The 27,576-nt window shown below is 42.5% G+C and overlaps 1 protein-coding gene across 4 annotated transcripts in view; it reads right to left on the reverse strand.

Moving 5' to 3' along the window:
- WDR72 (WD repeat domain 72) overlaps positions 1–27,576 on the reverse strand; it is a 451,594-nt gene that overhangs the window by 295,520 nt on the left and 128,498 nt on the right. For all 4 annotated transcript variants that reach the window (XM_077473505.1, XM_077473507.1, XM_077473506.1 and 1 more), the window contains exons 5-10: positions 25,546–25,717; positions 23,183–23,259; positions 13,041–13,160; positions 7,316–7,461; positions 6,863–6,956; positions 2,515–2,656 (exon numbers count right to left, since the gene is read on the reverse strand). In XM_077473505.1, the coding sequence (XP_077329631.1) occupies positions 2,515–2,656; positions 6,863–6,956; positions 7,316–7,461; positions 13,041–13,160; positions 23,183–23,259; positions 25,546–25,717 (751 nt within the window). The remainder of the gene's footprint in view (positions 1–2,514; positions 2,657–6,862; positions 6,957–7,315; positions 7,462–13,040; positions 13,161–23,182; positions 23,260–25,545; positions 25,718–27,576) is intronic.

Raw genomic sequence — 27,576 nt, forward strand, 5'->3', positions numbered from 1 at the left:
GCTTTTGATTCTTGTCAATAAACAACTGATAAAATACCAAGGGATAAAATTTTACTTTCATTTATTTTTTTTAAATCGTCTTTTTTTATTTTTTTCAAAAATAAAGAGCAAGCACTTGTAGGAAAAGATATCATAATGTTTCAAAAGGTAAAGGTATTTTCCAAAAGTTACATTCTTTACACACAAAGCCCAGTGTAGAGAGCCCCCTATTGGCAGTGCCCTCAGTTCCAGTTTTCTGTTTGGTGTTCACCAAGCCACTACAAAAAGTGACTTCCATACTGTAGCACTCACCCCCGAAAGGGCCCACTGATTTGGCCAAGGTACCTTTTCCAGTTTAGTGCAACAGTACCCAAGCACACAGCAACAGTCACTCTTTAGGCTCAATGAACAGTGCAAGGTTTGTCTTTCTTTTAAAATTATTGCTGAATAACTGGAGTAGAGTGTTGGGAGCTGTGGGATACTCCATAAAACAATAAGCAGTAATAAAAGGGCGCTCTTCACTTTGTAACTAGTCTTTAGAACAGTCCCTTTCAGTGGCGGTCGTCCATTCAGGGTACAGGGGTGCCGCCCCCTAATCCATGCATCCTGCCCCTAATCTACATGTAGGGTGATGGGCGCATAGATTCCAATGGAGTCTTTTGTTAGAAGCACATGATTAGAACCAGGGGCTTTAATTGGCTTAAAAAAGGGTTGGCTCCGGAGCGCAGAACACTGCGAATAATACTCGCTAATGTCTTTCTGTTTCTCCTCCCGGCCAATCAGGAAGTGGGAAGGAAGGAAGTTTGGCCAGGAGTCCTAAGACCCAACTGGCCACGGCTCCTAAGTCTTGATTGGTCGGGAGGAGAACCAACCGTCTGGACTCAGGAGGTGACACAAGGGGGAAGCCGTGACCTGGATGGGGTAAGAGTGGGGGCGGGGGGCCAGGCAGGTGATGGGGAGTGATGCAGCGTTCAAGCCCATCAATGCAGCCTCACCAGAGCCCATCAAATGCAGCCTCACCAGCGCCCATCAATTCAGCCTCACCAGAGCCCATCAATGCAGCCTCACCAGCACCCATCAAATTCAGCCTCACCAGCGTCCATTAATGAATGTTTGCTTGCTTCTATTCATTCGGGAGTCGGGACAAATACATAGTCCTCCTCCACCGCTGCACCTCTGGCACTATGTGCGAACGGAGCTGCAGCTGCCTGCTGATGCTGAGACTTAGTTTGCCTAGTGGTAGCACCGGCCCTGCAGGAGAAGTAAAACCAAATGACCTTTGGCTGTACTCCCCCTACTTAGCACCTACTGTTACCAATCTGTAAAACTTAAAACAAAGCTTGTGAACCTATGCAAGCATGCTTTCAAATAAAAAAGGGAACCTGTAAGGTCAGAAACATATGACCTGGCATATTGTACAGGTTATTCCTTTAATTCGTGGCGGGTCACTGACCTGTAACAGGGATAGGCCAGTGAAGTTTCAGACCACCTGACATGCATTTACTTGTTCTGGGTCAGTGACTCAAGTAGTGACAAAATCATCAGGATTGCAAAGCAGAATATAGTCAATGCATGATTTTGTTTTATTGTTCATTAAATAGACCTGTATTAATAAATATTTTTTTCTGTTCTGTATTTACAGCCAAAACACATGAGTAGATAGTAGTAGTACTATTACAGATTCATTCCAGCAAACCATGCTAACACCATCTTCTTTTAATAAGCTTTAGCAATGCTTGCTTTTTGAATACATTGGAAGTACAAGTTCCCATATATCTTAACTAAAATTTGGTGATTCATTTCCCAGTATGGTGGAAGAAAGGTGTACAGCATTTCTTCTTGCCCCAATGACCAACCTTGTATCCAAATCCACTGGATTATAGCATGTGTGTTTGAGCTTTGGGTTGTACATCCTAGTGCAATAGGCCTTTGGTGTTCTAGGCTCTGTGTACACCAAACATGAATTTGTTAAAGAGGAAGTAAACCCCAGCGGCTTTTACTTCCTCTTTTGCTCCCCGCAAGACCTGAAAATTAAAAGCATAATGGGCTAGCATGCAATGCATACTAGCCCATTATATGACGCTTACCTGCAAACGAAGCCCACGCTGTGCCCTCTACAGGCCACGTCTATCTTTGCTCCTCTTCCTTTCCCAGGCTGCAAACTCCGGCTCTGTGACTGGCCGGAGATGCGTGACATCACTCCCGCGCATGCACGGTGGCATGCAAACTGGCACGGTGGTCCGTTTCTTCACAGCACATGACGACATTGGCGCACTACAAGTGAAATATCTCCTAAACGACACACGTTTACAAGATATTTCCACTACCTATAGGTAAGCCTTATTCTAGGCTTACCTATAGGTAAAAGTAAGACAAAAGAGTTTACAACCACTTTACGGACAAGTTAACTTTAATTAAAATCAGAAGACCAATTTAGAAGATCTGGTGCATGCATGTGCTTAATTACGTCTACTGAACTTATTCAATGTACTTTAATCAACTATATATTATTAAAGAGTATAAATATTGACTTACCTACTGGCGAACCATCAAATTGTGACACTGGAACATCAGGGACATGCCAGAAATGAAGTCTACCGGATGAATTGCCAGAATAAAGTATCTTATAAAATGGCTCTTTCCTTTGGTTCATGAAAGCCATTGTACATGAAAAGCTCTGCAGGAAAATATCAATACAGATTATATGGACTTCTGCATTACTCCAGGTACAGTATGTTATTTTTTTGGCCATTGGATGAATGAACTTTTAAAGCCAATGACATTTACAAATAATAAGCACCAGAAAATTGGGTTATCATTCACAAAAAAATATATATTTAAGCTTACAGATACTGGTACTTGCCAAAATCCCTCCTAATCTTCAAGCTAGTTTAGCACCAAACTATTACTCCTAAAATAAACGTCTAATCCTAATAGCTAACATACTCATAAATCCAAAGGAGAAGTGTGGGAAATCAAAATAACCAACATAAATACTCACCTATATGGCTGCAGCATTAATCTGATGCTGCAGCTGTCCCCCGCCTAAAACCAAGAACTGAGCAATCACGACCACAGCTCACTCAGTTCTCGGTCTTCACTGAGCAGAGAGCGATGACTGTCATTCACAACTCTCTGCTCTTCCTCAGTTGTGGAGGGGCAGGAGCAACTGCCTCGGTCTCTCATCGGTGCACTGAGAGGCTGAGCCAGCTGCTGGTCAGGCATCTGGGTGGATGTCAACCTTAAAGTGATTGTAAAGTCTTGTTTTTTTTCCTATAAAAATAACAAACATGTTATACTTACAGTACCTGCTCTGTTGCAGTGGGTTTGCACAGAGCAGTCAGAATTCTCCTCTCGGGTCACAGGAATGCAAAAATTTGTGCACTCCTGTGACCCACAGGAGACGTATGACCAAATAGCTTTGGCAATACCTCTCTTTTAACCTTACCCATTAACCTAATCCTAACCCTTCGAGTGGTTGTAAACCTCTGTCATGAAATATGAACACAACATATCCTCCATTAGTGTGTACTTGTCTCAATCCAGAGCACCAAGTGTCATTCATCTGCTATCTAAATTAGTCACTTCTGACAGGTTTTATGACACCAGAAATAAATAGGTGACATGGAAGGGAGGTGTCTCCCTTCCCTCCATTCAGCTCTCTGACCTATGCAGAGTGTAACCTCAGCTCCTCACCTTCTGCCTTCTGAAATCTCAGACAAGCTGTATAAAGGAAGAGCTGCAGATAAACAGGTGCAACCTATGTAGGAGGATTTGTTTCATCTCTGCCTATTATCTGAGGCTAGTTACTTCAGTGGGTATATGTAAGGGTTTACAATCCTAAACTGAAATAAAAAAAAAAAAAAATAAGCAGACATGGTAAATACTGCTTTTAGTAGGTAAATCCCTCCCAGAGCCATTCCAAACGTTTGTTCCTGAGCATTCAGCTACTGAGAAGAACTGCTACTATTTCAATGGAAGCAGTGGTCACTCTGCAGAGGTCTGATATAGCTTTGCTTAAGTCAGAGCTAGAACTCTTCGATCAGCAGAGAGCATGTGTGTTGCTATGCCTCTGATTGGCTATTACAGTGATCAGTCACTGTGAAGCCCACCCCAAAATTGTCTCTCTAAATGGAGGAGAGAGATACATTGTATCTCTCTCTCTCTACTTGCAGGGAGAAAAACTGTGTAAAAAAAAAAAATAATAATAATAATAATAATAATAATAATGAAATGAAATACAAAAAAATACAAAAAAAAAAAAAGTAAATCAAAGTTTGATCTAGGTCAGTGCCAGGGTTAGTGTTTGGCATACCTCCCAAAATTTTAAAATAGGAATGAGGGACACCAAACTAGCATGAGGGTCCGTTCACACAGGGCAACTCAGATCCGACTTCAGGTCATCCCTAGTCGCCTCAGGTCGGACATTTAAAAATCAATGTAAAGCCTCATACACACGATAGGACTTTGTACAAACTTTCCCTTGGATTTTTGTACAAAGGGTGTCGGCCCTGAACTTGTATTGCATACACACAGCAGGACTTTTTCAGCCAACTTTCACCAAACTACGTGGTTTTTCTGCTCTTTACTGCCACCTTTGGTCAACTTCTGTAATGTTGTCTGATCTTTTGCATTGGTTCTGAGCATGCCTGTTTGTACTTTGTACAAAAGTCCTATGGTTTTCTGTACACACGATCAGACTTTGCTCCATCGGACTTTTGTTGCCAGAAAGTTTGTCCGTTCACACAGCCAACAAAAGTCCGATGAAAGCCAAAAAAGTTTGTCCGATGCAGCGTACACACAGTCGGATGTTGCTCCAAAACAGCTAATTTGCATGTTTGTTGTCAAAAAGTCTGATCGTGTGTATGGGCCTTAAGTGAATGAGAGCCATCTTAATGCACACTACTGAAGTCGCTCCGACTTCAGAAAAGGTTCCTGTACTACTTCAATCCGACTTGTAGGCGACCGATACCCATTGATTTCAATGGAGGTCGCCTCCAAGTCGGATCTCTGTCTATATAATCATCAGCTCTCAAGAGGGAACTCCACGCCAAATTTATTTTAAAAAAATTGGCGTGGGTTCCCCCTCTGAGAGCATACCAGGCCTGGTATGGATTTTAAGGGGAACCCCCTACGCCGAAAAAACGTCCCTCTCAGATTCATACCAGACCCTTATCCGAGCACGCTACCTGGCCGGCCAGGAAAGGGGGTGGGGACGAGCGAGCGCCTCCCCTCCTGAGCCGTACCAGGCCGCGCGCCCTCAACATGGGGGGGTGCCTTGGGGAAGGGGGCCGCGCGGCCCCCTCACCCCAAAGCACCTTGTCCCCATGTTGATGAGGACAAGGGCCTCTTCCCGACAACCCTGGCCGTTGATTGTCGGGGTCTGCGGGCGGGGGGCTTATCGGAATCCGGGAGATCCCGGCCCCCCACTCTATGTGAATGAGTATGCGGTACAACGTACCCCTACCCATTCACCTGTGAAAAAAAGTTGAAAAAAAACACAACACAGGGTTAAAATAGTTTATTGCACAGCTCCGGGGGTCTTCTCGCCGGACTCCTCTGCTATCTTCTGCTAGCTCTTTTACTAGCGGAGGAGTCTGGCATTGGTACGGCTCAGGAGGGGGGGGGCGCTCGCTCGTCCCCACCCCCTTTCCTGGCCGGCCGGGTAGCGTGCTCGGATAGGGGTCTGGTATGGATCTGGGGGGGACCCCCTCTCTGTTTTTTCAGCGTAGGGGGTTCCCCTTAAAATCCATACCAGACCTAAGGGCCTGGTATGCTCTCGGAGGGGGAACCCAAGCCAAATTTTTTTTAAATAAATTTGGCGTGGAGTTCCCTCTTGAGAGCTCATTTTCTGATTGGCTGCGGCAAAAGTCGCCTGGCCTGGGGCGACTTAAAGTCGTGTTGTAAGTCGCCCCAAGTCGTGTTCAGGTCGTGTCCAAGTTGCCTCCAAAAGTCGTGTTGAAAGTTGTGTTGCCCCTGTGTGAACGGACCCTAAGACATGCCCCCTGCCACACCCCTTAAAGGAGAATTAACCAAAAAAAAAAAGTTAATTAAATCCACAAGGGCTATTTTTAGCACTACTATTTCTTTATATTGACTTTTAAAATTTACAAATACAGCAAATTAGAAATGGAATGAAAAGGTTTAGCCCTGAGAAACACTTTTTGAAAGATAAAAAGAACATTTTATATACAAATATATAGATCAGACCAAAATGAGGAGGAAGAGGGACATTGCTCCAAATCAGGGACAGTTGGGAGCTATGGTGTTTGGGTCAATGTCAGGGTCAGTATTTTTTTGGAGGGGGGCAGCATTTTGTTTAAATAAGTGCCAGTGTGTGTTCAGGTAGGATAAAAAAAAAGCCAAAATGCATTGCACACTATTGTTTCTGGGCTATACTACGGTTACATATAACAACTAACATACAAATATGTGGTATCGCTGCGATCGCCAGGAGCAGTAAATTTTATTTTGTGTTTTTTTTTTTTCTGTTTTAGGCCAGTTTTCCTTATATATCAGGAGATATCCATTACCATTTACTTCCAATTGAAAGCCAAATTTGTCATGAAAAAAAAAAGTGGTATAATCCACCTGGATGCGCAAAGTAGTTTTGTACGGTTTTTACTAACGCGTGTCAAAGTTGTAATATTGTGCATAGGCATTAGCATTTGTTTTACCCTTAGGCGCAAGGGGTTTGGAGAAACTCTGACAATAAATGTATTTTGCTGTTTATCTCTACATAATGTATATTGAATTGGAATGTTTAATTTATAGTTTACATTGTGGTTCTTGGGTTTTGTACCCAAACTTGATTAACAAACTGCTTGACCGATGGCTATGCTGACAAAGCATTATATTTTTTATTATGATGTTGTTAATGTACCTTTTCCATGACACTTGTGGAGCAGAGTAAGTGAGGGGTCATTGTTTCTTTCAGTAATCCTTCTTCTCCCGGACATAAACTTTTGGAAAGGCCACTGTGTAAAGAAAAGGCACAAGGCATTAAAGTGTCATCAAACAAAAGGTGATTGACTGCGTTCAATTCTTAGCACTGAAAGAAAAGTTGCTAAGATGGTAATTCATGACTTTTTTGTTCCTGGAAATCACAGCACCATCTGCCCAATCAAGTTCTACTCGGGTAATCTTATTTCTTCATCTCCTGCTGCTTCACATAAAGACGGAGGACTTGTGCCAAACTCAAGCCAAATGTTCTAATGTCAAAGGGTTTTGTTCTGGGTTTTGATCAAGTGTGACAAGCAGGGATTTTCTACAATGCACTTACAAACAGCTTACTTTGTACCTGGACTTATCATATGCCAGTCCTATGTGGGCCCACCTGTTCAGCAGCTGGTAGATATAGCTGTGCCCATCCTGGGTCCAGATGATAAGTCTGTTAGTAGCCAAGAACTCGCCTCCAGCAAACCTCTGACTATCCCTGCAATCATCACTGCAAAGCATGGAGAAGTCACAGTAATCATAGACCTAAACAACAAAAGGGACACTTTCATTAAAATACAATAGGAAAAAGCAAGTTCACCAAAAAAAGATTAAAGTGCATCTAAAGCAAATGTTTTAGGGCCAGTTCACACCATAGAAACACAGTCTGGATGCGTGTTTTTTATGCGTTTTCAATGCGTTCCAGTGCATTTTTGATACGTTTTTGGGGCATTTTTCATGCAGTCTGATGCATTTTCCCCCCTCTTTTTTCTTAAGGGCCCATTCACATTACATGCAGTCCAGTGCATTTTTTTTCTGCATCAAAATGCAATGGAAGTAGGTTACATGGTCTTTAATGTCATAGCTCACACCAGTGCTTGCAGTTTCAAAAAAAAAAGAAAAACGTGCTGCATTTTTCCTGCACTGGACTGTACTGGAATGATGTAAAATGCATCAAAAATGCATCAAAAATGCACTGAAATACACATGTCCTTATTCAGGGCCAGTTCACTCCATAGAAATGCAGTCCGGATACGTTTCAGATGCTTTTCTGCACACACATTTTTGATGCATTTTTGATGCAGTCCAGTGAATTTTCTTTTTCTCTTTTTTGTTAACCTTACATAAGGACAGGTGTGTTCCAGTGCAGTTTTGATGCGTTTTACAGCATCACTTTCCCACTGATCACAATTAGTCTGTTCTCAGCTGCATACGAGCTGGGGCACACTGAGCTTCCCAGTGAATGGCTGTGCAGTGGGGGGCGTGTCAGGACAAGCCTGATTATTGGAGGAGAGTGGAGGGTTCCCAGAATAGCCAGAGAACTGACCACGGTGTGCTGCCCTGCTTAGTGTGGTCAGTTTTTAATAGGAAAGCAAGGGGACTAGCAGGAACACTAGGGATTTTACATGAAGGAAACACAAAGAGAATAAGATACATATACAATATACAAATACATAGTATAGCAAGCACATATCAGGAATATGAAGTGTTGGGGTAATAAGTGGTTGTATACACTTTTTGAAAATGTTTAGCTACAGGTAAGCCTATAATAAGGCTTACCTGTAGGTAAAATGAATATCTCCTAAATCTGTATGGTTTAGGAGATATTCACTTTATATGCAGCGGCATATGCGTGGTGAAGGTCCGGCTAAAGATCCGGCAGAAGCTGCTGGACCATGTAGGAAAGAAGTCTCCCGCGCGCATGAGTGACAACATCACGGCTCCGGCCACTCACAGTGCCGGTGCCGCAAACCCGGAAGACATGCCGAGGGGAAATGTCAGCTCCCTCAGCAATGGCCGGGATCAGCTGCCAACGCCTTGTTCCAAGATAAGTATTTTATAATTAACTAGTATGCAGAGCATACTAGTTTATTATGCCTTTTGCCTTACAGGTTTAAAAAAAATAAAAATTTGCGAGGGTATACAACTGCTTTAACCACTTGCTTACTGGGCACTTAAACCCCCCCTCCTATCCAGACCAATTTTCAGCTTTCAGCGCTGTCGCACTTTGAATGACAATTGTGCGGTCATACAACACTGTAACCAAATGACATTTTTATAATTTTTTCCCCACAAATAGAGCTTTCTTTTGGTGGCATTTGATCACCTGTGCGATTTTTTATTTTTTATTTTTAAATGTAAAACGACCAAATTTTAATTTTTTTTAAATTTTGTTTAAAAATGTTATAATGGGTAATTTTTGTCTGTCATTAATGCACTGATGGGTGGCAGTGATGGGCACTGATGGGTGGCAGTGATGGACACTGATCGGTTACACTGATAGGCAGCACTTCTAGGTGGCACTGATTGTCACCACTGGTGAGCATTGATAGGTGGCACTGGTGGGCATTTATAGGTGGCACTTGTGGGCATCGATAGGTGGCACTTGTGGGCATCGATAGGTGGCACTTGTGGGCACTGTTAGACGGTATAAATGAGGCATAATTACCTCTTACTTTGCGGGACTGATGTCCCTTTAAGATAAGCCGGTGATCAGCTTTTTTTTACTCCTCTGCTGTCAGCCTGAAGAGAAAAAAAAACGATCACCAAGCCTTAGGTTTTGATCATGTGATCAGCTGTCATTGACTGACAGCTGATCACATGGTAAGGGGCTGGGACCCAGCACCCTGGCATGTGTGGAGGGACCAATGGTTGCGCTTTTGATGGCAAAGTCATGGGGGGGAACTGGGAAGGAAGAAATATTACAAGCTCAGATTTAGAAAGATTGAGTTTGATAAAGTTGTGTGACATCCATACCGAGATGTCATTCAATACGTTTTGGGATCCGTGAGGGATGATGTAATGCAGAGGGGGGCGGGGTCACCCACACGTCATTGGGAAAGCCAGGCTTTCCCACTTGCGTAAAGTGATGGGTGGCCCCGTCCTCCTCATATAAAAAATGTCAGGCTGCCGGGATTCCCGCAGTGTCTCCGCCAGCGGAGACAGAGGATGGATGCGCTGCGCTGGAGGGAGAGATCACCCATCGCTGGATCAGATCAGCCATCGCTGGACCCCGGAGAGATGATCATCCATCGCTGGATAGCAAGAGTGGATTACCACCGCTGGAATCTTTTAAAAAATATAAATATTTTTAATAAAGGACTTTTGCAACGGTGTGTGTGTCTTTTTTAACATTCTTTTACACTTTCTTTGTGAAATGGTAGGGGTACTTTTGTACCCCCTTACCATTTAAAACAGGGGGGATGTGATCTGGGGGTCCCCTTGTTAAAGGGGGCTTCCAGATTCTGATAAGCCTCCAGCCCACAGACCCCCACAACCACTGGCCAGGGTTGTGGGGATGAGGCCCTTGTCCTCATCAACATGGGGACAAGGTGCTTTGAAGGGTCACAGACCCCCAAAGCATCCTCCCACTGTTGGGGGCATGTGGCCTGGTACGGTTCAGGAGGGGGGGCGCTCTCTCGTTCCCCCCTCTTTTCCTGTGGCCTGCCAGGTTGCGTGCTTGGATAAAGGGTCTGGTATGGATTTTTAGGGGGAACTCCACGCCATTTTTTTTTATTTGACGCGGGGTTCCCCTTAATATCCATCACAGACCTGAAGGGCCTGGTAATTGAATTTGGGGGAACCCCACGCTTTTTTTTTTTTTATCAATGACTTTCAATGACTGTTCTCTGTATTACGGGGAGCCAATTCATTATAGCCGCGGATGATTTTAAATTACTTTTTTTCCTGCAAAAATTACACTTTGTGCAGGGACAGTTCTAAGCATGGGAAACATGCGTCCCTTCACAGGCATACTATAGACACCCCCAGGTACGAAATTTAAAGGAATATTACACTTTTATTGTTTCACTTTAAGCATTATTAAAATCCCTGCTCCCCAAAAAACTGCCATTTTTAAAAAAAAATTTGCATTGATACATGTCCCCTGGGGCAGGACCCAGGTCCCCAAACACTTTTTAGGACAATATGTTGCATATTAGCCTTTAAAATTAGCACTTTAGATTTTGAATGTTCGAGTCCCATAGACTTTAATAGGGTTCTAAAGTTCACACGAAGTTTAGGTCTGTTCGCAGGTTCTGGTGCGCACCGAACCTGGGGGGTGTTCGGCTCATCCTTAGTAGAGGAGATAGAGTTGTAAGTGACACTGAAAGTGTGCTGAGATAGGTAGGAGGAGAACCAGGATAAAGCGGAATCACGGAGGCCAAGGGAGTGTAGTTTGCTGAGGAGGAGCAGGTGGTCAATTGTGTTGAAGGCAGCAGAGAGGTCTAAGCCCTTGTACACACAGTCAGAGATTCCGACGGAATGTGTGCAATCGGACCGTATTGTCGGATAATCCGACTGTATGTGGTCTCCATCAGACTGTTTCCATCGGAATTCCGACGGACCAAGTTTTCCAACTTGTCTATAAAATTTTCCGACAACATGCTCCGATCGGACGTATTTCGATCATGTGTAGCCTACTCTGACGGACAAAGTGCCACGCATGCTCAGAACAAATTCCTAGACCAAAGCTATTGGCTACTAGCCTGAACCTAGTCCCGTCGTAACGAAATAACGTCATCACATTATTTACAATCGGATTTTCCGACAATTTTGTCTGACTGTGCGTATGCAACAGTTTCGGACAAAATCCGTCAAACAAAATCCAACGGATTTGGTTGTCAGAATGTCTGACCGTGTGTACAAGGGCTAAGAGTATGAGTATGGAGTAATGGCCATTGGTTTTACATATTAAGATACACTTACACTATCCATTCAAAGAACGATTCGAGAACACGAACAAACAAAATTACGAAAAGACGAACAAACAAAATTACGAATACACAAATGAAAATACGAACATACAAAATTACAGAGGATTGAAAATCTAAAATGTAAATTAGTTATAGATGTCATTTTCTTTCTTTTACTGTTTCGTATTTTCATGTGTTCATTATTTCGCTTATTCGTAATTTTGGTATGTTGGTTCTTTTACCTATTTAGATGTTCGAACTGATCCGAATGTACAAATACTAACAAATTTGTTGTGAACCGAATCACACATGTCTAGACTCCAATTTTCAAGAAAAAAGGGAGAAAGTTGCTTACTGTCCAATAACCAGTATTACGGTTTATTGAAAAGACCGATAGACAGACTCATCCACCTGGTGTTACGAGCTTACGCATTTCACTCCAACATGGAGCATATTTGTACACGTAAGGTTGGTAACACCAGGCGGTGAGTCTATGCATCAGTTTTTTCAATAAATCTGAATACTGGCTTTTGAGCAGCAAGCAACGTTCTCCCTTTTTTCTTAAAGATTGGGGTGTTGCACATAGTGTGGTTCGGGATCGTTAGGAGCCTGCATCTGGTGCCGGAGGAGTAGAGAGAGTGGGAAATGCCTGTAGTAGAATATGACTGCCTTAATATACTGTTTTATATATACCTATGAAAAATGATAACTAGTGCAATATTCAGCATAATATGTATAAATTGGTTAATAGTAAATAAATATAGGTAGCCTGTGCTACTCTACTCAACACCACTATATCAAAACAAAAAACGAAAAAAAGCAACTACAACCTACAACATGTTATCATCACACTGTCAAATGCAATATATTATATCCAATTGGGAAAGCTTCCTCTAAACCTTATTAATATTTAAAATAATGATCATTTATAAAATATAACTATTTAAGTACTAATAATAAGGTGTAGAGGAAGTGATTCACCATCGGATATAATATATAAATAATTTGTTAATATCGTAAGCAGATTTCTATTACAGACCTTTTGATAAAGTAACGTTTATTATCCAAAAAGCTGTACCTTCCCAGAATATGTAGCATTTATATTTTGGACAAAACAATGGTCCAGAAAAAATGCTGTCAAAAGGTTGTTATCTAGCCACATCTTCAAATAATGAAAAAATGATTTTTGTTTAGAGGACAGCCACTGTGCTAACCTCCGAGTGTGTGAAAATAAAATATTTCTTATATCAGCCATGTAATTTCAATTTTTCAGAAGATCTGAAGTGACAATTTGCCAGTATAACATCTCCATAAAGTGAGAAGAAATCTGGATATCAATCTAACATCAACAAAAGCAGTTATTTATTACGGAGGCGACTCTTACTGCCAGAGAGACAGAGGACACATGGGGTGTAACAAGCTGATCATCACCTTCCAAGATGTGGAACAAATCACCAGCAGCAGCCGTTCTGTGTATGTGCAGAAGCACACTGAGCAGTAGTTGGCCATCTCCAGGCACTGGGATTCAGTTTCATATACATTTTGCTTTTCCTAAACAAAAGGACAGATTGTGAAGACCAAATCGCAAGAGAATGCTTAACAATATTTTAAAACCTAAAAAGCAACACATGATATATTCTAATATTCAAATTCCCATATTGTAAGACAACTGTTATCCTAAATTTGGCTTATGCAGGCCATACATGGTCGAAATTCGAACAAATTTTCTTTTCAAAATCAGAAAGTTCATTGTTTTTTTTGTGATCCGATGATGTCACCATTGATTTTCGAAATTCGGCCAACCAAGCCTTCAATTTAACCTCATGTTGCTACAGAAAAGAATTTTCGTGACCGGGAATCTTCTTTTCTCTCCGTAAATTTTCTTTTCTAATGCAGGCCATACACGGTCGAATTTCGAACGAATTTTCTTTTCAAAATCAGAAAATTTGTTTTTTTGTGATCCGATGGTGCAACCATTGATTTTCGAAATTCGGCCGACCAAGCCTTCAATTTCACCTCATGTTGCTACAGAAAATAATTTTCTTGGCCGGGAATCTTCTTTTCTCTCCGTAAATTTTCTTTTATCTCCGTAAATTTTCTTTTCTTATTCCATTTCTCGCATGATTCTCCCATCATTGATTAGAAAATCATTTGTTTTTCCAAAAATTTCCAACATGTCCGATTCCTCAAATTTTATTTCTGCACGAAAATCGGCTTTTGCTGCAGCCCTCTAACAGTGCGAATTTCATACGAAAATTCTTAGATACGATTTTCGAAAGAAAATTCTTTCGAAATTCGAACCATGTATGGCTGGCATTACATATTTTTTTATTATAATTGAGTCATAATTTAAAGGGAAAAGTTGTGGATGGCCATATGACAAGCTAGCCAATCCTATTTCTCATGGCTTTTTTTCTCAAAGAATAGATGCAGGAACTCCCCCCTCTGAGTCGCTACCCTTGGTTCCACCTCCCAGTACTGCCCCTTTTGGAGAATATAGAACCAAGTATCATTTTGTGCTAAATAATAATTTGTAGGGAATTTGTTAATAACAACAAGAAAAGCAAGAAAAGTAGATTACCTGCAGCCATTCCCTCAGCAACAATGGACCCCAATAATATTAGACTCTGGCAGCAACAACAGATTTTCCAGCAGCCAGCCCAGCATCAAAAGACTCTCCAGCAGCCAGCAACAATAGACCCTTACCTTAATAGTAAATCCCTTCCAGCAATAATTAACCCCCCTCCCCCCCAGCAACATAGATCCTTCACCACCACCAATAGACCTTCCCAGTAACAATAGGCTGTCCTGCAAAAACGTATGCTCTCCGGCAATAATAACTCCCCCAGCAGCCAGCAATAGACCCCTCCCTCAACAGTGGATCTCTTCTAGCAACAATTGACCCCCCCGCAACATAAGCACCCGCCCCTCTCTGCAGCAACAATAGATTCCCCCACCAGCAGCAATAATAGACATCCCTAGCAACAATAGACCACCATGAAAAAAATAGATCTACAGGAACAATAGATCGCCCAGTAGGCAGCATTAATGGACCCTTCGGCACACCACAGCATCTTTTGCCATTACATACATTTAGTGCTGGAGGTGCCGGAACTGCATTCTCCAACGTTCTCAGTGAATAAAAGCCCTGCTATTTCCAAAGTAAATCACATAGCAGGAGTACAATTCAACATTCTTTATAGTAATAAAGCTAGATGTGTTTCTCATGGGGAGATCCTGCCTCTAGTTCTGAATTTAGCTGAATGCAGCATCTGCCACCAGTGAGATAGTAAATGGCTGGAGCTGAGTGAAACTAGGCAGAGGGCCAGCATGACTGGGGCCTGCAGAAGAGGCAGAGTATTAGTGGATGATTTAGAATGATGCATTTTGCTTGGCAGATTTGAAGAGTTCACGGCAGAGGGTGTGCCCTGTAGTGGGTAAAGAGGAAGGGGGGTCGTGTCAGAACTCAGTAGGAGCTCATCACAGTATCAGACAGTTTTCTCCCACCCTCCCTTCCATGTTTGTTTTGGTTTGAAGGAGCCTCCTACTTTCTCAAGGTGTTGGGGTATTTGTATTGGGTTTTCGGTTCTTATGTTGTTAGCTTGCCATTCAATTTTTTGGTCATTTTTTCTTGTCATAGCAGCAGGCAGGGGGTCTATTGGGTCTTTGAAGGCAGTTCTGGGTAAATGTTTGTGGAAATTTGTGGGTTGGGCCCATCCTTGGTATGGGTGTCCCTTCTTAACAATACAATGGTAACATTGGAGTATTAATTAGGTTGTATCTGGTAGTACGTAAGTGGTTATTTGTCCCTGAGCCGATGTAGTTGTGGTTGGGGGCCTTTGATTGGGTGGCCGATACAACCAGTTAATCGTGAATATAAAGGCCTTCAAAGACCTTAGACCGGGTATAAGGTGTGGTTGGTTTATTTGTTATGCATTGACTGTATTATATGCATTAAACTTGCTTTCTTGTGAATGTTGTATTTAAAACATTTGTTAACCCAAAAAGAAAAAAAATGGATCCTGTTCACAGTGCTTGTGCTGTGTCATTTGGCCCCTGTCTCACCTGAAATACCAATCTGATCCTGCCCTCCCCTCTGTACGCTGACCACAATTTATCAGGGCTGCTGAGCCCTGACACTGTCATCTGCAGCCCTGCTCTTCTTTGTTTATGTCTCCCTCTGTCCTCCTCCCCCCCCCCCCCCCTGCCTGTCAGCTCCCTGATCCTTCCTTCCTGCTCTACAAATAACCTTTTTTTTTCTTCTATAGTTACCTCTGATATATAACACTAAGCTTCCAGTGGAAGTCATTTATAAAAATACAAGCATACCCCACTTTTAAGTACACAATGGGGTTTATTTACTAAAGCTGGAAAGTGCAAAATCAGGCTCACTTCTGCATAGAAACCAATGAGCTTCCAGGTTTTATTACCAAAGCTTAATTGAACAAGCTGAAGTTAGAAGCTCATTGGTTTCTATGCAGAAGTGAGCCTGATTTTGCATTTTCCAGCTTTAGTAAATAAACCCCATTGTGTACTTAAAAGTGGGGTATGCCTGTATGCTGTATAATAGCTTACTTCAGAGCACCCTTCGGCGTTCACATGACTGCCTGCCAGTCTCCCCCTCTCCTCTTCTCAGCTGACATCAGCGAGGGTTTCCCAGCACCTCCTCCTGCAGCTATCAGATCTGGAGAGGAGACCAGCGTACAGTCAGCTGAGTGCCTAACGGCGCTCTGAATTAAGCTATTATAAAGTATATTTTTATAAATGACATGCACTGGGGAGCTTAGTGTTATATATCAGAGGGAACTATAGAAGAAAACAATTTACCTTAACAAAAACGTTAAGGGTTTGCAAAAAAAAGGCTTCTATGGCCATCCGACTCCAAATAAAATGTGTTGTCTGGTCATTTTAGAAGGGGGGGGGGGAGGAATCGGTCAAGTGTTTAATGTTTTAACTGCCATTCTGCAGGTCCCTCAGTCATGTACACCCAGCAAATCTATTGGTCTTCCTCCTGCCCCCAACAAACACCCTTCTTCCCATCATCCATGCTAACAGTGAGATGGACAATTTCCCCATTTATAAATGGGCTCCCATTTGCTAGTATACATAAAGATTAAGCTATAGCTCTTATTAAGGTCTCGCATAGACAGGTGTTTCCCCACATTTGAAATGCATGTCAAAATTAGGTCTCTGAATGTGTTTTTTTTGCAACCCCATTGGCACATTTTACAGATTACATGTATATGTTAGATGTAGAAGCATTCCAGAGCATGCACATGCAGACGTTCAGTTGGATTCCTACAATCCGTAATAAGATTGTACATGTTGATCAATCTAAAAAGGAGGTAGTCCATAGGTTTTTGAGACCCAAAATAAAGGAATCATATTTATCAATCATTACTTTGTATCGGTATGTCATATCTGGTGTTCTCTCTCATATTACTTTTATCCTTATTATTAACTTTGGTTTGATAAAGGACAGGGATATCTGAAACATTGCTAGATTATCTATGACCAATTGAGCAATAAATGACCAGGTTACACGCATAGACTGGTGCTCACTCATATACATATAGTTATATGCACAACTTGTTGTTAAAGTGGTATTAAACCTCAAACCAACATTTTTATTTATTGCGGCTTACCAATTATTAGATGTTTTTTCTCTCTGTTCTCACCTGGTGATAAGGCCAGTAACACACCTCCTGTATTAGAACTCCCCCACTCTGGATGAATGAGCACAGAGGGCACATTTGGACAGCAGCATTGTCAGTAGGCAGGGTGGGAGGTTAGATGTACTAGCAGATTTAAATACAAATTAAAGCCAAACTCCTGCTAACCTCCGTTTTAGATTCATCAGAATCTACAATCTTACTACGGATTGTAGGGTTCCACCTGAACGTCTGCATGTGCATACTTTGGAATGCTTCTACATCTATACATGCAATCTGAAAAATGTGCCAATGTCGTTTAATACAAGTAAAAAACACATTCAGAGAAGCCAGCGAGCAAAGAGCAAACAGAATCCTCTTTTTTGACTTAACATTGTGCCTGGCCCCTGACACATCTGTCATTTCAGCAGGTTTCTTCCATACCCTGTCTTAAAGTATGAGTAGAAGCATTAGAACCCTTGTCAGATCTTTATTGTTGTCTGTACCCCCTGTTAGGAAGACCCTCTATTTATCCTGGTGATGACCATCTATTTTTTTCAATGTGGTGTTTCTCGCACAGTGTTTCGCGGGTGGTGGTACAATGATGAGGATGTGTTCACACTGTGGCAGGATGAAATGTAATCCCTGCTGGCATTTGATGTGTTTTACTAATAAAGTTCACCCTCAGGTACCTTTTAACATGACATATGACAAAGAATGTATTTCCTCTTTGGACACTTCAATGATACGATTGGGGACCAAACTACGGATCTTTAATCATATTCACTTGTTGGCTTTTATTAGTTTTCATCCATCTTCAGTCTTTGGGTCAGAAGTCAGTTCATTATGCTGAATAACATTGTGAAGCCCCTAATTTTATTAGGAAAAGGTGACTGGAAATTGAAGAGAAATTTATGGTTAGGGGTTACCTATTAATCCTTAGACAGAGTACAGCAGAAACCTACTGACGGGAAACATGGGTCCTAGACCAATGTTAAAAAATTATTATTCTGATTGTATGCCAATAACATGGCATTGGCCTCTCCGTACGTGTTTATTTATTGTATTAGTCAACAATGTCACATCTCGCAGACCGCATAAGCAGACGTGGAACAGATTTTTCCCATATAGGTGTTCAGGCAGAACCCTACATTCCATAATAAGATTGTACAAATGCTGATCAAACCAAAAGAGAAGTTGTCTATTGGTTTTTGGAACCCACAAGAAAAGGATCCTTTCCTTGTTTATCATGCTCTAAATGTGTTAATTTTATCCAAAGAGATTTAAGGGAGATTTGCACTTTAGAATGTGGAATGGGGTATGTCTACACGTCATTTACTGTTTGGTCACATCTGGTCCGTGGAGTGCAGGAGCATCCCAAACAGAGCTTTCTTAACGTCCCATTGCCCTTCATTTTTGGAAGTGAATTTTTAATAGTTTATTCTCATTAAAAACAAAAAAACTGTTTTAAGGCCGCGTACACACGCGCGGACTGTTTGCCCAACCTTGTTCGTCAAACAGTTTCGGCAAACAGTCCGCTCAAAATTTGCATGAGCGGACTTGCCCACACACGAGCGGACTGTTTGACGAACAAGGTTGGGCAAACAGTTCGCTCAACTTTTGAAATGAACGGACTCGCCCACGTAAGGAGGAGGCAAATCCGCCCATTTCGAGCGCGTGTACAGGTAGGCGGGGCCCGCGAAGGAGACGTCGCGGGCTCCGCCGCCTGGAATGGGCTTAAAGGGGAACCCCAACGCCGAAAAAAATCGGCGTGGGGGTTCCCCCAAAGTCCACACCAGACCCTTGTCCGAGCACGCTACCCGGCCGGCCAGGAAAGGGGGGCGAGCGAGCGCGCCCCCCCTCCTGAGCCGTACCAGGCCGCGTGCCCTCAACATGGGGGGGTGCCTTGGGGAAGGGGGGGCCGCGCGCCCCCCCCACCCCAAAGCACCTTGTCCCCATGTTGATGAGGACAAGGGCCTCTTCCCGACAACCCTGGCCGTTGGTTGTCGGGGTCTGCGGGCGGGGGGCTTATCGGAATCCGGGAGCCCCCTTTAAGAAGGGGGCCCCCGGATACCGGCCCCCCACCCTATGTGAATGAGTATGGGGTACAATGTACCCCTACCCATTCACCTGTGAAATAAAGTACAAAAAAAAACACAACACAGGGAAAAAATATTTTATTGCACAGCTCCGGGGGGTCTTCCGTCTTCGGGGGTCTTCTCGCCGGACTCCTCCGCTATCTGTGTGTAGCTCTTTTACTAGCGGAGGAGTCCGGCTTTCTTCCTCCCCGCCGCCGGCCTCTTCTCCCGACTTCGGGGGTCTTGTCCCCCTCTTCGGTTCTTCTGCCGGGCCACCGCGCCTTCTTGTAGCTCTTTTACAGGCGGTGGCCCGGTCTTCTGTCGCCGCTGTCGTCGCCGCCGCCGCCGCCTTCCGTTCTTGTTCTTCTTCTTGTTCTTCTTCTTCTTCTCCTGGAGATGTTGACTCGACGAGCTCTCCGGCCGGAATGCCAGAGCCGCGCTGTGCGGTCACTTATATAGTGACAATGGGGCGGTGTCACATGGTATATGTCACATGGGTTGGTCACATGGTGACCCCGCCCCCTTACGATGTCATAGTCCCCATGTGACATCAACCCATGTGACCAACCCATGTGACATATACCATGTGACACCGCCCCATTGTCACTATATAAGTGGCAGCGGAGCGTGTCCCTGGCATTCCGGCCGGAGAGCTCGTCGAGTCAACATCTCCAGGAGAAGAAGAAGTAGAAGAACAAGAAGAAGAACAAGAACGGAAGGCGGCGGCGGCGGCGGCGACGACAGCGGCGACAGAAGACCGGGCCACCGCCTGTAAAAGAGCTACAAGAAGGCGCGGTGGCCCGGCAGAAGAACCGAAGAGGGGGACAAGACCCCCGAAGTCGGGAGAAGAGGCCGGCGGCGGGGAGGAAGAAAGCCGGACTCCTCCGCTAGTAAAAGAGCTACACACAGATAGCGGAGGAGTCCGGCGAGAAGACCCCCGAAGACGGAAGACCCCCCGGAGCTGTGCAATAAAATATTTTTTCCCTGTGTTGTGTTTTTTTTTGTACTTTATTTCACAGGTGAATGGGTAGGGGTACATTGTACCCCATACTCATTCACATAGGGTGGGGGGCCGGTATCCGGGGGCCCCCTTCTTAAAGGGGGCTCCCGGATTCCGATAAGCCCCCCGCCCGCAGACCCCGACAACCAACGGCCAGGGTTGTCGGGAAGAGGCCCTTGTCCTCATCAACATGGGGACAAGGTGCTTTGGGGTGGGGGGGCCGCGCGGCCTGGTACCCCCCCATGTTGAGGGCACGCGGCCTGGTACGGCTCAGGAGGGGGGGGCGCGCTCGCTCGCCCCCCTTTCCTGGCCGGCCGGGTAGCGTGCTCGGACAAGGGTCTGGTGTGGACTTTGGGGGAACCCCCACGCCGATTTTTTTCGGCGTTGGGGTTCCCCTTTAAGCCCATTCCAGGCGGCGGAGCCCGCGACGTCTCCTTCGCGGGCCCCGCCTACCTGTACACGCGCTCGAAATGGGCGGACTTTCCGAGCGGGAACAGTCCGCTCATTTTGAAAGTACAGCGGACAGGCCCACACACGGGCGGACTGTTCGCTCAAACACAGTTTCAGCGGACAGTTTTTCGGAATTTCCGAAAGACTTTGTCCGTCCAACTGTCCGCTGAAACTGTCCGCTGAAAGCCCACACACGAGCGGACTGTCCGCCCAAACACTGTTCAGCGGACAAGGTTGGGCGAACAGTCCGCCCGTGTGTACGCGGCCTAACACCATCTGTCCCACATGGTCCTATTGAGAGGAGGAGGTAGAGAGAAGATTCAAATTGAAGCCTGAAGGAGATTGTGACTATAGCCTGGAGTAAAAAGGAGGTGTCATCTACAGGTGCTTTTGACTCTCTTAGAGATAAGGGGTCAATATTTTTTGGTGAGTGCAGGCCTGGAGGGGAAGCACAACAGATTTGCATGCAGAGAGCACTTTTTTCCTGCATGTTTATAAGGGTCTGACAATTAAGAGACCTTTTGCACATTATTTAATATATTTTTTTAGTGTGGAAGGTGTTTTAAAAAAAAAAAAACACGTGGATATAATGTAGTCTTATAAAGCACTTTTCTTTGGGATTCATTGATATTTGTGTAGCATTATTCTTGTGTATGCCTATAGTTTAAATAGGTGTATACACAATGGGTGAAATAAGTATTGAACATGTCACCATTTTTCTTGGTAAATATACACAATTTTACCAAAAGTATTGGGACACCTGCATTTACCTCAAATGGCATCCTAATGGGATCCAAGCCTTAGTCCGTAGGGTTTAATATTGAGTTGGCCCACACTTTGCAGCTATAACAGCTTCAACTCCTCTAGGAAGGCTGTCCACTAGGCTTGTGCAATTCGTTTTGTAACAAATTGGAATTCGGCCGAATTTTGCATCTTTCGGACATTCGGATGCATCCGAATGTCCAAATAAAAAAATAACGAATAACAACAAATACGAAAGAAATATAACGAATTAATTCAAATGAAATCGACATGATTCGGTAATTCTTTAAAGAACTAATGAAACAAAAGGTCAGCTCAAAGTAAATCTTATAGTCCAATCAGCGAATTAATTTTGTGCCGGAGGATGGATGACTGGCAAAAGTGCATTCCTGAGAACTGAGTTAGAAGGGTGTTGTATTGTATTTGAGCCGAGGAGAAGAGACGTTGTCATTGTGTGTGTTAAAAGATTCAATAAACAAACGACTTTCCAATTTACAAATCATTATCACGAATGTTTATACATACATAAATATCGAATGTCAACGAATACGAATGAATGAATTCGACACTCTATGAATAATAATAACGAATTATCCGAAAACGTATTAACGTAACATAACGAATATAACAGAACGAAATTATGTATTTTATGAATGACAATGAACCGAAACTAAACAAAATTTTCCATTGTACACAAGTCTACTGTCCACAAGATTTAGGAGTGTGTCTATGGGAATGTTTGACCATTCTTCCAGAAGAGCATTTGTGAGGTCAGGCACTGATGTAGAAGAGAAGGCCTGGCTTGTAGTCTCCACTCTAATTTATCCCAAAGGTAATCTATTGGGTTGAGGTCAGGACTCTATGCAGACCAGTCAAGTTCCTCACTCATTCATGTCTTTATGGACCTTGCTTTGTGCACTGGTCCAAATCATTTGCTAAACGGGGGTGGTGTGGGGTTGTTTTTCAGCTTTTCAACTTTGTGGGAACACCAGTGCACAAACAAGGTGCATTTGGGTTTGATTTGCATTTATTTCTGTGATTTATCTGTTTATACCTTCCATTACAAATTCCTTTTGGATTAGAATACACTTGGCTGATTGTGTTGTTGGAAAGGTGTATACACTTGGTGTAGATGCATGTTGTTACAATGGGGTGGCTTTACTAAAGGCAAATAGACTGTGCACATTGCAAATACAGTTGCACTCATTTTCTCCAGAGTTTAGTAAATGCTCTCTGCTGATTTCCATCATCCAATAATTTCCAAACATTTTTTTTTTACCGTGCACCTGATAGGGTATTTTTTACAAAGTGAAGCCTTATTAACACATTCCATTTACTAAGAAAAATGTGTGCAACTGCACATGCAGAGTGCACAGTGTATTTGCTTTTAGTAAATCAACCCAGTTGCATCTTTTTGTGTTATCCAGTAATTATTTAGTATCTGTTTACATCATATCCAGTGTTCTTCCCTATACTGCTATTATCCTTATTGTTAACCTTTGATAAAATACACAGATGGCTAAAACATTGATGGAGTATCTATAATCAAAAGGAGAATATGTTTAGCTCATTGCGGCCCCAGTATATATATTTTAATTAATTTTTTTTTTTTTTGGGGGGGGGGTTACTGACCTGTATGCTGTTAACAGAAGATGAGAGGTCCCACACCTTTAGGTCACCAGAAGCTGATATTGCAACCAATGAATCTTCTAAACATAAAGTAAAAGAGTAAACTTTATTATATAATAGGTTTTAACTGTATTAATTCTGCTGTTATACTAGAGGTTGTTGTGTTTTGTACTTTGCCATCCAACTACAGCAAGGATGGATGGATGATGGGCACACTGAACACAGCTGGGCATTTAAGTAAACATTAAAAGAATGTAAAATCCGTGCTCGATGTAAATAAGAAACAATTGCAGCTGCTTAGCAAACTGTCATACCAGTTAGTAAAGGGAAAAAAAAGCAGCGCTCCAAATAGTTCAACAATTTGTAACATTCAGTTGTACATAAAAAGTGAAAAGGTGTCCATGTGCAAAATAGAACTTAGTCTTAACCATTTTAGCCCAGTAGATTTTACCCCCTTCCTGACCAGAGCACTTTTTACTATTTGGCACTTTGTGCTTCACTTTAACTGACAATTGCGCAGTCGTGAGACATTGTACCCAAACAAAATTGACGTCCTTTTTTCCCCACAAATAGAGCTTGTTTTGGTGGTATTCAATCACCTCTGCGGTTTTTATTTTTTTGTGCTATAAACAAAAAAAAATGTCAATTTTGAAAAAAACATATTTTTTTTTTACTTTCTGCTATAATAAATATCTTCCTCAGTTTATGCCAATATGCATTCTTCTATATGGTAAAAATAAATAAAAAGCATAATATATGTATATTGATTGGATTGCGCAAAAGTTCTAGCGTCTACAAAATAGGGGATACATTTATGAAATTTTTATTATAATTGTTTTTTTATTAGTATTGATGATCACTGCTTTTTTAGCGTGACTGCGACATTGCGGCTGACAGATTGGACACTTTTGACACAATTTATAAAGTGACCATTGACATTTATAAAGTGATCAGAGCCACTGATTACTGTATAAATGTCAATGGCAGGCAAAGGGTTAAACGATCAAGCGGTTAAGTGTGTTCCCTCAGCGTGTTCTAACTGCAGGGGGAATGGGCTACCACTGACATGACAGTGAAAGAAGATCTCTGTCATGGTACTAGGCAGAACAAGGAAATGCCTTGTTTACATAGGCAGTTCCCCGTTCTGCCTCTCCTCGCCGTGATCGCGGGCCGCTGGAGGACATTGAGACCGTGGGACCTGCGGGCACACTCCCGCAGCACTATCCTGCTTTTGCGGACTGCCATACAGGTACATCAGTTTATATTATTTAGTCTGTAGGAAAATTATAGAGTCCGCAAACTATTGGGTATAGTTGGAAATTGATCAATTCTGATGTAATTCCTGTCTCATTTCTTGAGGCCAAAAACACCAGGACACTACAAATTTCCCCCAAATGACCCCTTTTTGCAAAGTAGACAGTCCAAAGTATTTAGTAACAGGCATGGTGAGCTTTTTGAAGCTGTAATTTTTTGTTAATTTTTTTTGGAAAGCAAAGAAATAAAAATAAATATTTATTTTTCACAATTTTGTTTTCACATACTGCTGCCAGTGCAATACAGCATCATCATGCGCCATCAATTTTAAATTAGTTTTCTTTTACACATGATGATTGCTTATGCCAGTGAATTTCACTGGTATAAGCAATCATTTTTACTTAATAAAACTCATTCATTCAGTGTGTATTGTTCTGATTAGCTATGCCCTCTGTACAGCTAGCAACACAATTGTACACAATGAATGGCAAGCAAGGGATTTCTTTATTTTTTACTATTGTAATGGGATCTGCTGTGATTGGTCGCAGTGATCACATCATATCGGCAGCGGGCTGGTACATCGGCTGTGTCTGATGGGCACAGCCGATGACAGATCATGTTGCAGCATGACCCGTGGGGCGTTAGTGGAGGACATCATATGACATCCATCCAGAATGACTAATGTCCTACCCAGCCATCATTTGGCAATAGGATGGGCGGAAAGTGGTTAATGTTGTAGAAAAGTTTGCTAGAAAGCTTATTAAAGCCTATCATTTATTGTTTTTAGCCATTCTGGTCTAAAAATGTCTCTGACATTTTTCAGTTTCCTAATAGGTGAGAAACTATGGGAAAATATGTTCTCTTAGGGACAAGATGTTATTTAAAACACAGTTCTAATAAGGATAAGAGACATACTCATGACATATATATTGTACATTCTGGCATTACTATGTATTGTATTGATAGAGTAAAATGCCAATGACACATATATCACACATATGTTTCCACCAAGTTGTACTTGTTCAAAATATAACACTCCAATTGAACACTGATATGAGACCATACCCTGGGAGAGACTTAGGTCAAATGTCAATTATTCTAATATTCGGTACCTTGAATCCTGGTAGAGTGAACAATGCACATGCAACTAATCCAATCTGATGACTGTGACTTGAAACTATGAAGGACTTGCAAGGTCTTTGCATCAACAATGAGGACATCTTGATAGTGACCACAGCAGAGCAGCCAGCCTTCCCCTGTCATTCGGAATGAGCAATGGTAGTACTGCCAGCCAACGAGAGCAAAAAAAAAATTAAATGTGTTTATTGAGCGAAGAGCCATATTTTTAAAGACAGGAACTTTCAGCATCAAAAACAGTAAGATTAGTATAAGAACAAATCCTTTTTTACAAATTAAAATAAACAAGTACTATAAAACTATAGTAACAATGTAAGAAAAAAACGAATGTCCATAAATGTTTTTTTTTTACTAAAGATTGCTAATAAAAGTACAAAGAGACGTCTGCCTTAATCTACTGAGCAGGGCACCCTTTATTGACAGATAGGCGCTGTGACTATCTATAAGCAGTAATTCAGCATGCAAATGTAATTTTTTATCCCTTTGTCAGCTGTGTTGTAATTAAAGCTTTGGCCAGCAAAGTGCACTCTGGTGTGTAACTACAGGTCTTTCTTGCTAAAAAAGCAATAGCTGCATTGTCTTCATAATCTTTTCTCTGATTCAGTAAAGCTGAATCAGTAAAGGCAAAATTACCGAGCTTGTGCCTTACCGGCTTTTCCTGTGATCAAGTTTAAAATATACAATGCAGTATACTTGGAAATTGGACACATACTTATACTTTTTCTTTTCCAAACTAGAGTTAAAGTGGTATTGAAGTGAAATGTTTATCTTTGCCCTACAGGTAAAACGGCTTTCACACCAAGCCGCGCGGGGGGTTGTCGTTGGTCATGCGGTGCTATTTTTAGTGTTGCTTTACTATCTTTTTAGTGGCACTATTCAATCGCTAGCGGTTAAATCCACCCGCAAAACGCCCCAGGAGCAGCGCTGCCCCATTGATTTCAGTGGGGAGCAGCGGTGGAGGAGCGGTGAGTTCACTGCTCCTTCACCGCACCAATGAAGATGCTGGCAGGACTTTTTGTGATGCCCTGCCAGCGCACCACTCCAGTGGAGTGAATGGAGCCGCTTTTTTCAGGCACTATACAGGCACTATTTTTAGCGCTGTAGCGCCTGAAAAACGCTGGCAGTGTGAAAGGGGTCTAAGGTTATAAAAATTATCACCTGTAAGTGCCATGAAAACAGCCTGAACTTGTGTGGTGGTTTAATAGATATTAAAGTGGATCTAGAGGTACAAGGCTTTAAGGTAAAAAAACCTTCTGCATGCAACCCCCCCTATACCTACCTGAGCCCAATCTTGATCCAGCGATGTGCACAAAAGCAGCATCTCTCTCTCTCTCTCTCTCTCTCTCTCTCTCTCTCCTCATTGGACAGAGAGGCAGCAGCAGGCTCCATGTATGGGCAAGCTGGTTGTACACAAGTCAGTCTATTGAGCGACTTATGTACATAAGCCTGTCAGGTTTTTCCCGAAAGATCAGTACCACCGGCTATAGCCAGCAACACTCATCATTATATTCTGACAGCAGGCAAGGCTCCCTGCTAGCAGAATACAATGGCTCAAGAGTGATTCCCCCATCCACATCTAATGTGTAAATGGTAGAATCTGTTCATTTTAAGAATGAAAAAAATAACAAATATATGTATGGCCATATTAAACCTTGTTTTTTTTTGTATAGTTTGTAGATAAGTATGTAGATAGATGTTAAGTGCGGTACATAAAAAGGGACTTGCAGCCTGCTTACCCTCCTACCTCGATGAAAAGTTCTGTCTGAAAACAAAACAATTGTTTTCAGTCTCTAATGATGTCAAATATGCACAATGCACCTGATTGTCAGCGACTATGCCCACTTTGCCTAGGCTGTAAGTGACATGATGGATTTCAGAGCATTTTTTTGAAGCAAGAAACAAGTATTTTTTTTTAGCAATGCCATGCCGATATGTGACCTATTAATTTGTGTGAAGTGTGACTTTTTTTGTATGTTCAATTAACAGCCATTTTTTACTATTTGCTT

This window comes from Lithobates pipiens, unplaced genomic scaffold, assembly GCF_037356315.1.
Source record: "Lithobates pipiens isolate NorthernLeopardFrog02 unplaced genomic scaffold, aLitPip1_a1.2 Scaffold_8, whole genome shotgun sequence".
In the NCBI taxonomy this organism is placed as follows: Eukaryota; Metazoa; Chordata; class Amphibia; order Anura; family Ranidae; genus Lithobates; species Lithobates pipiens.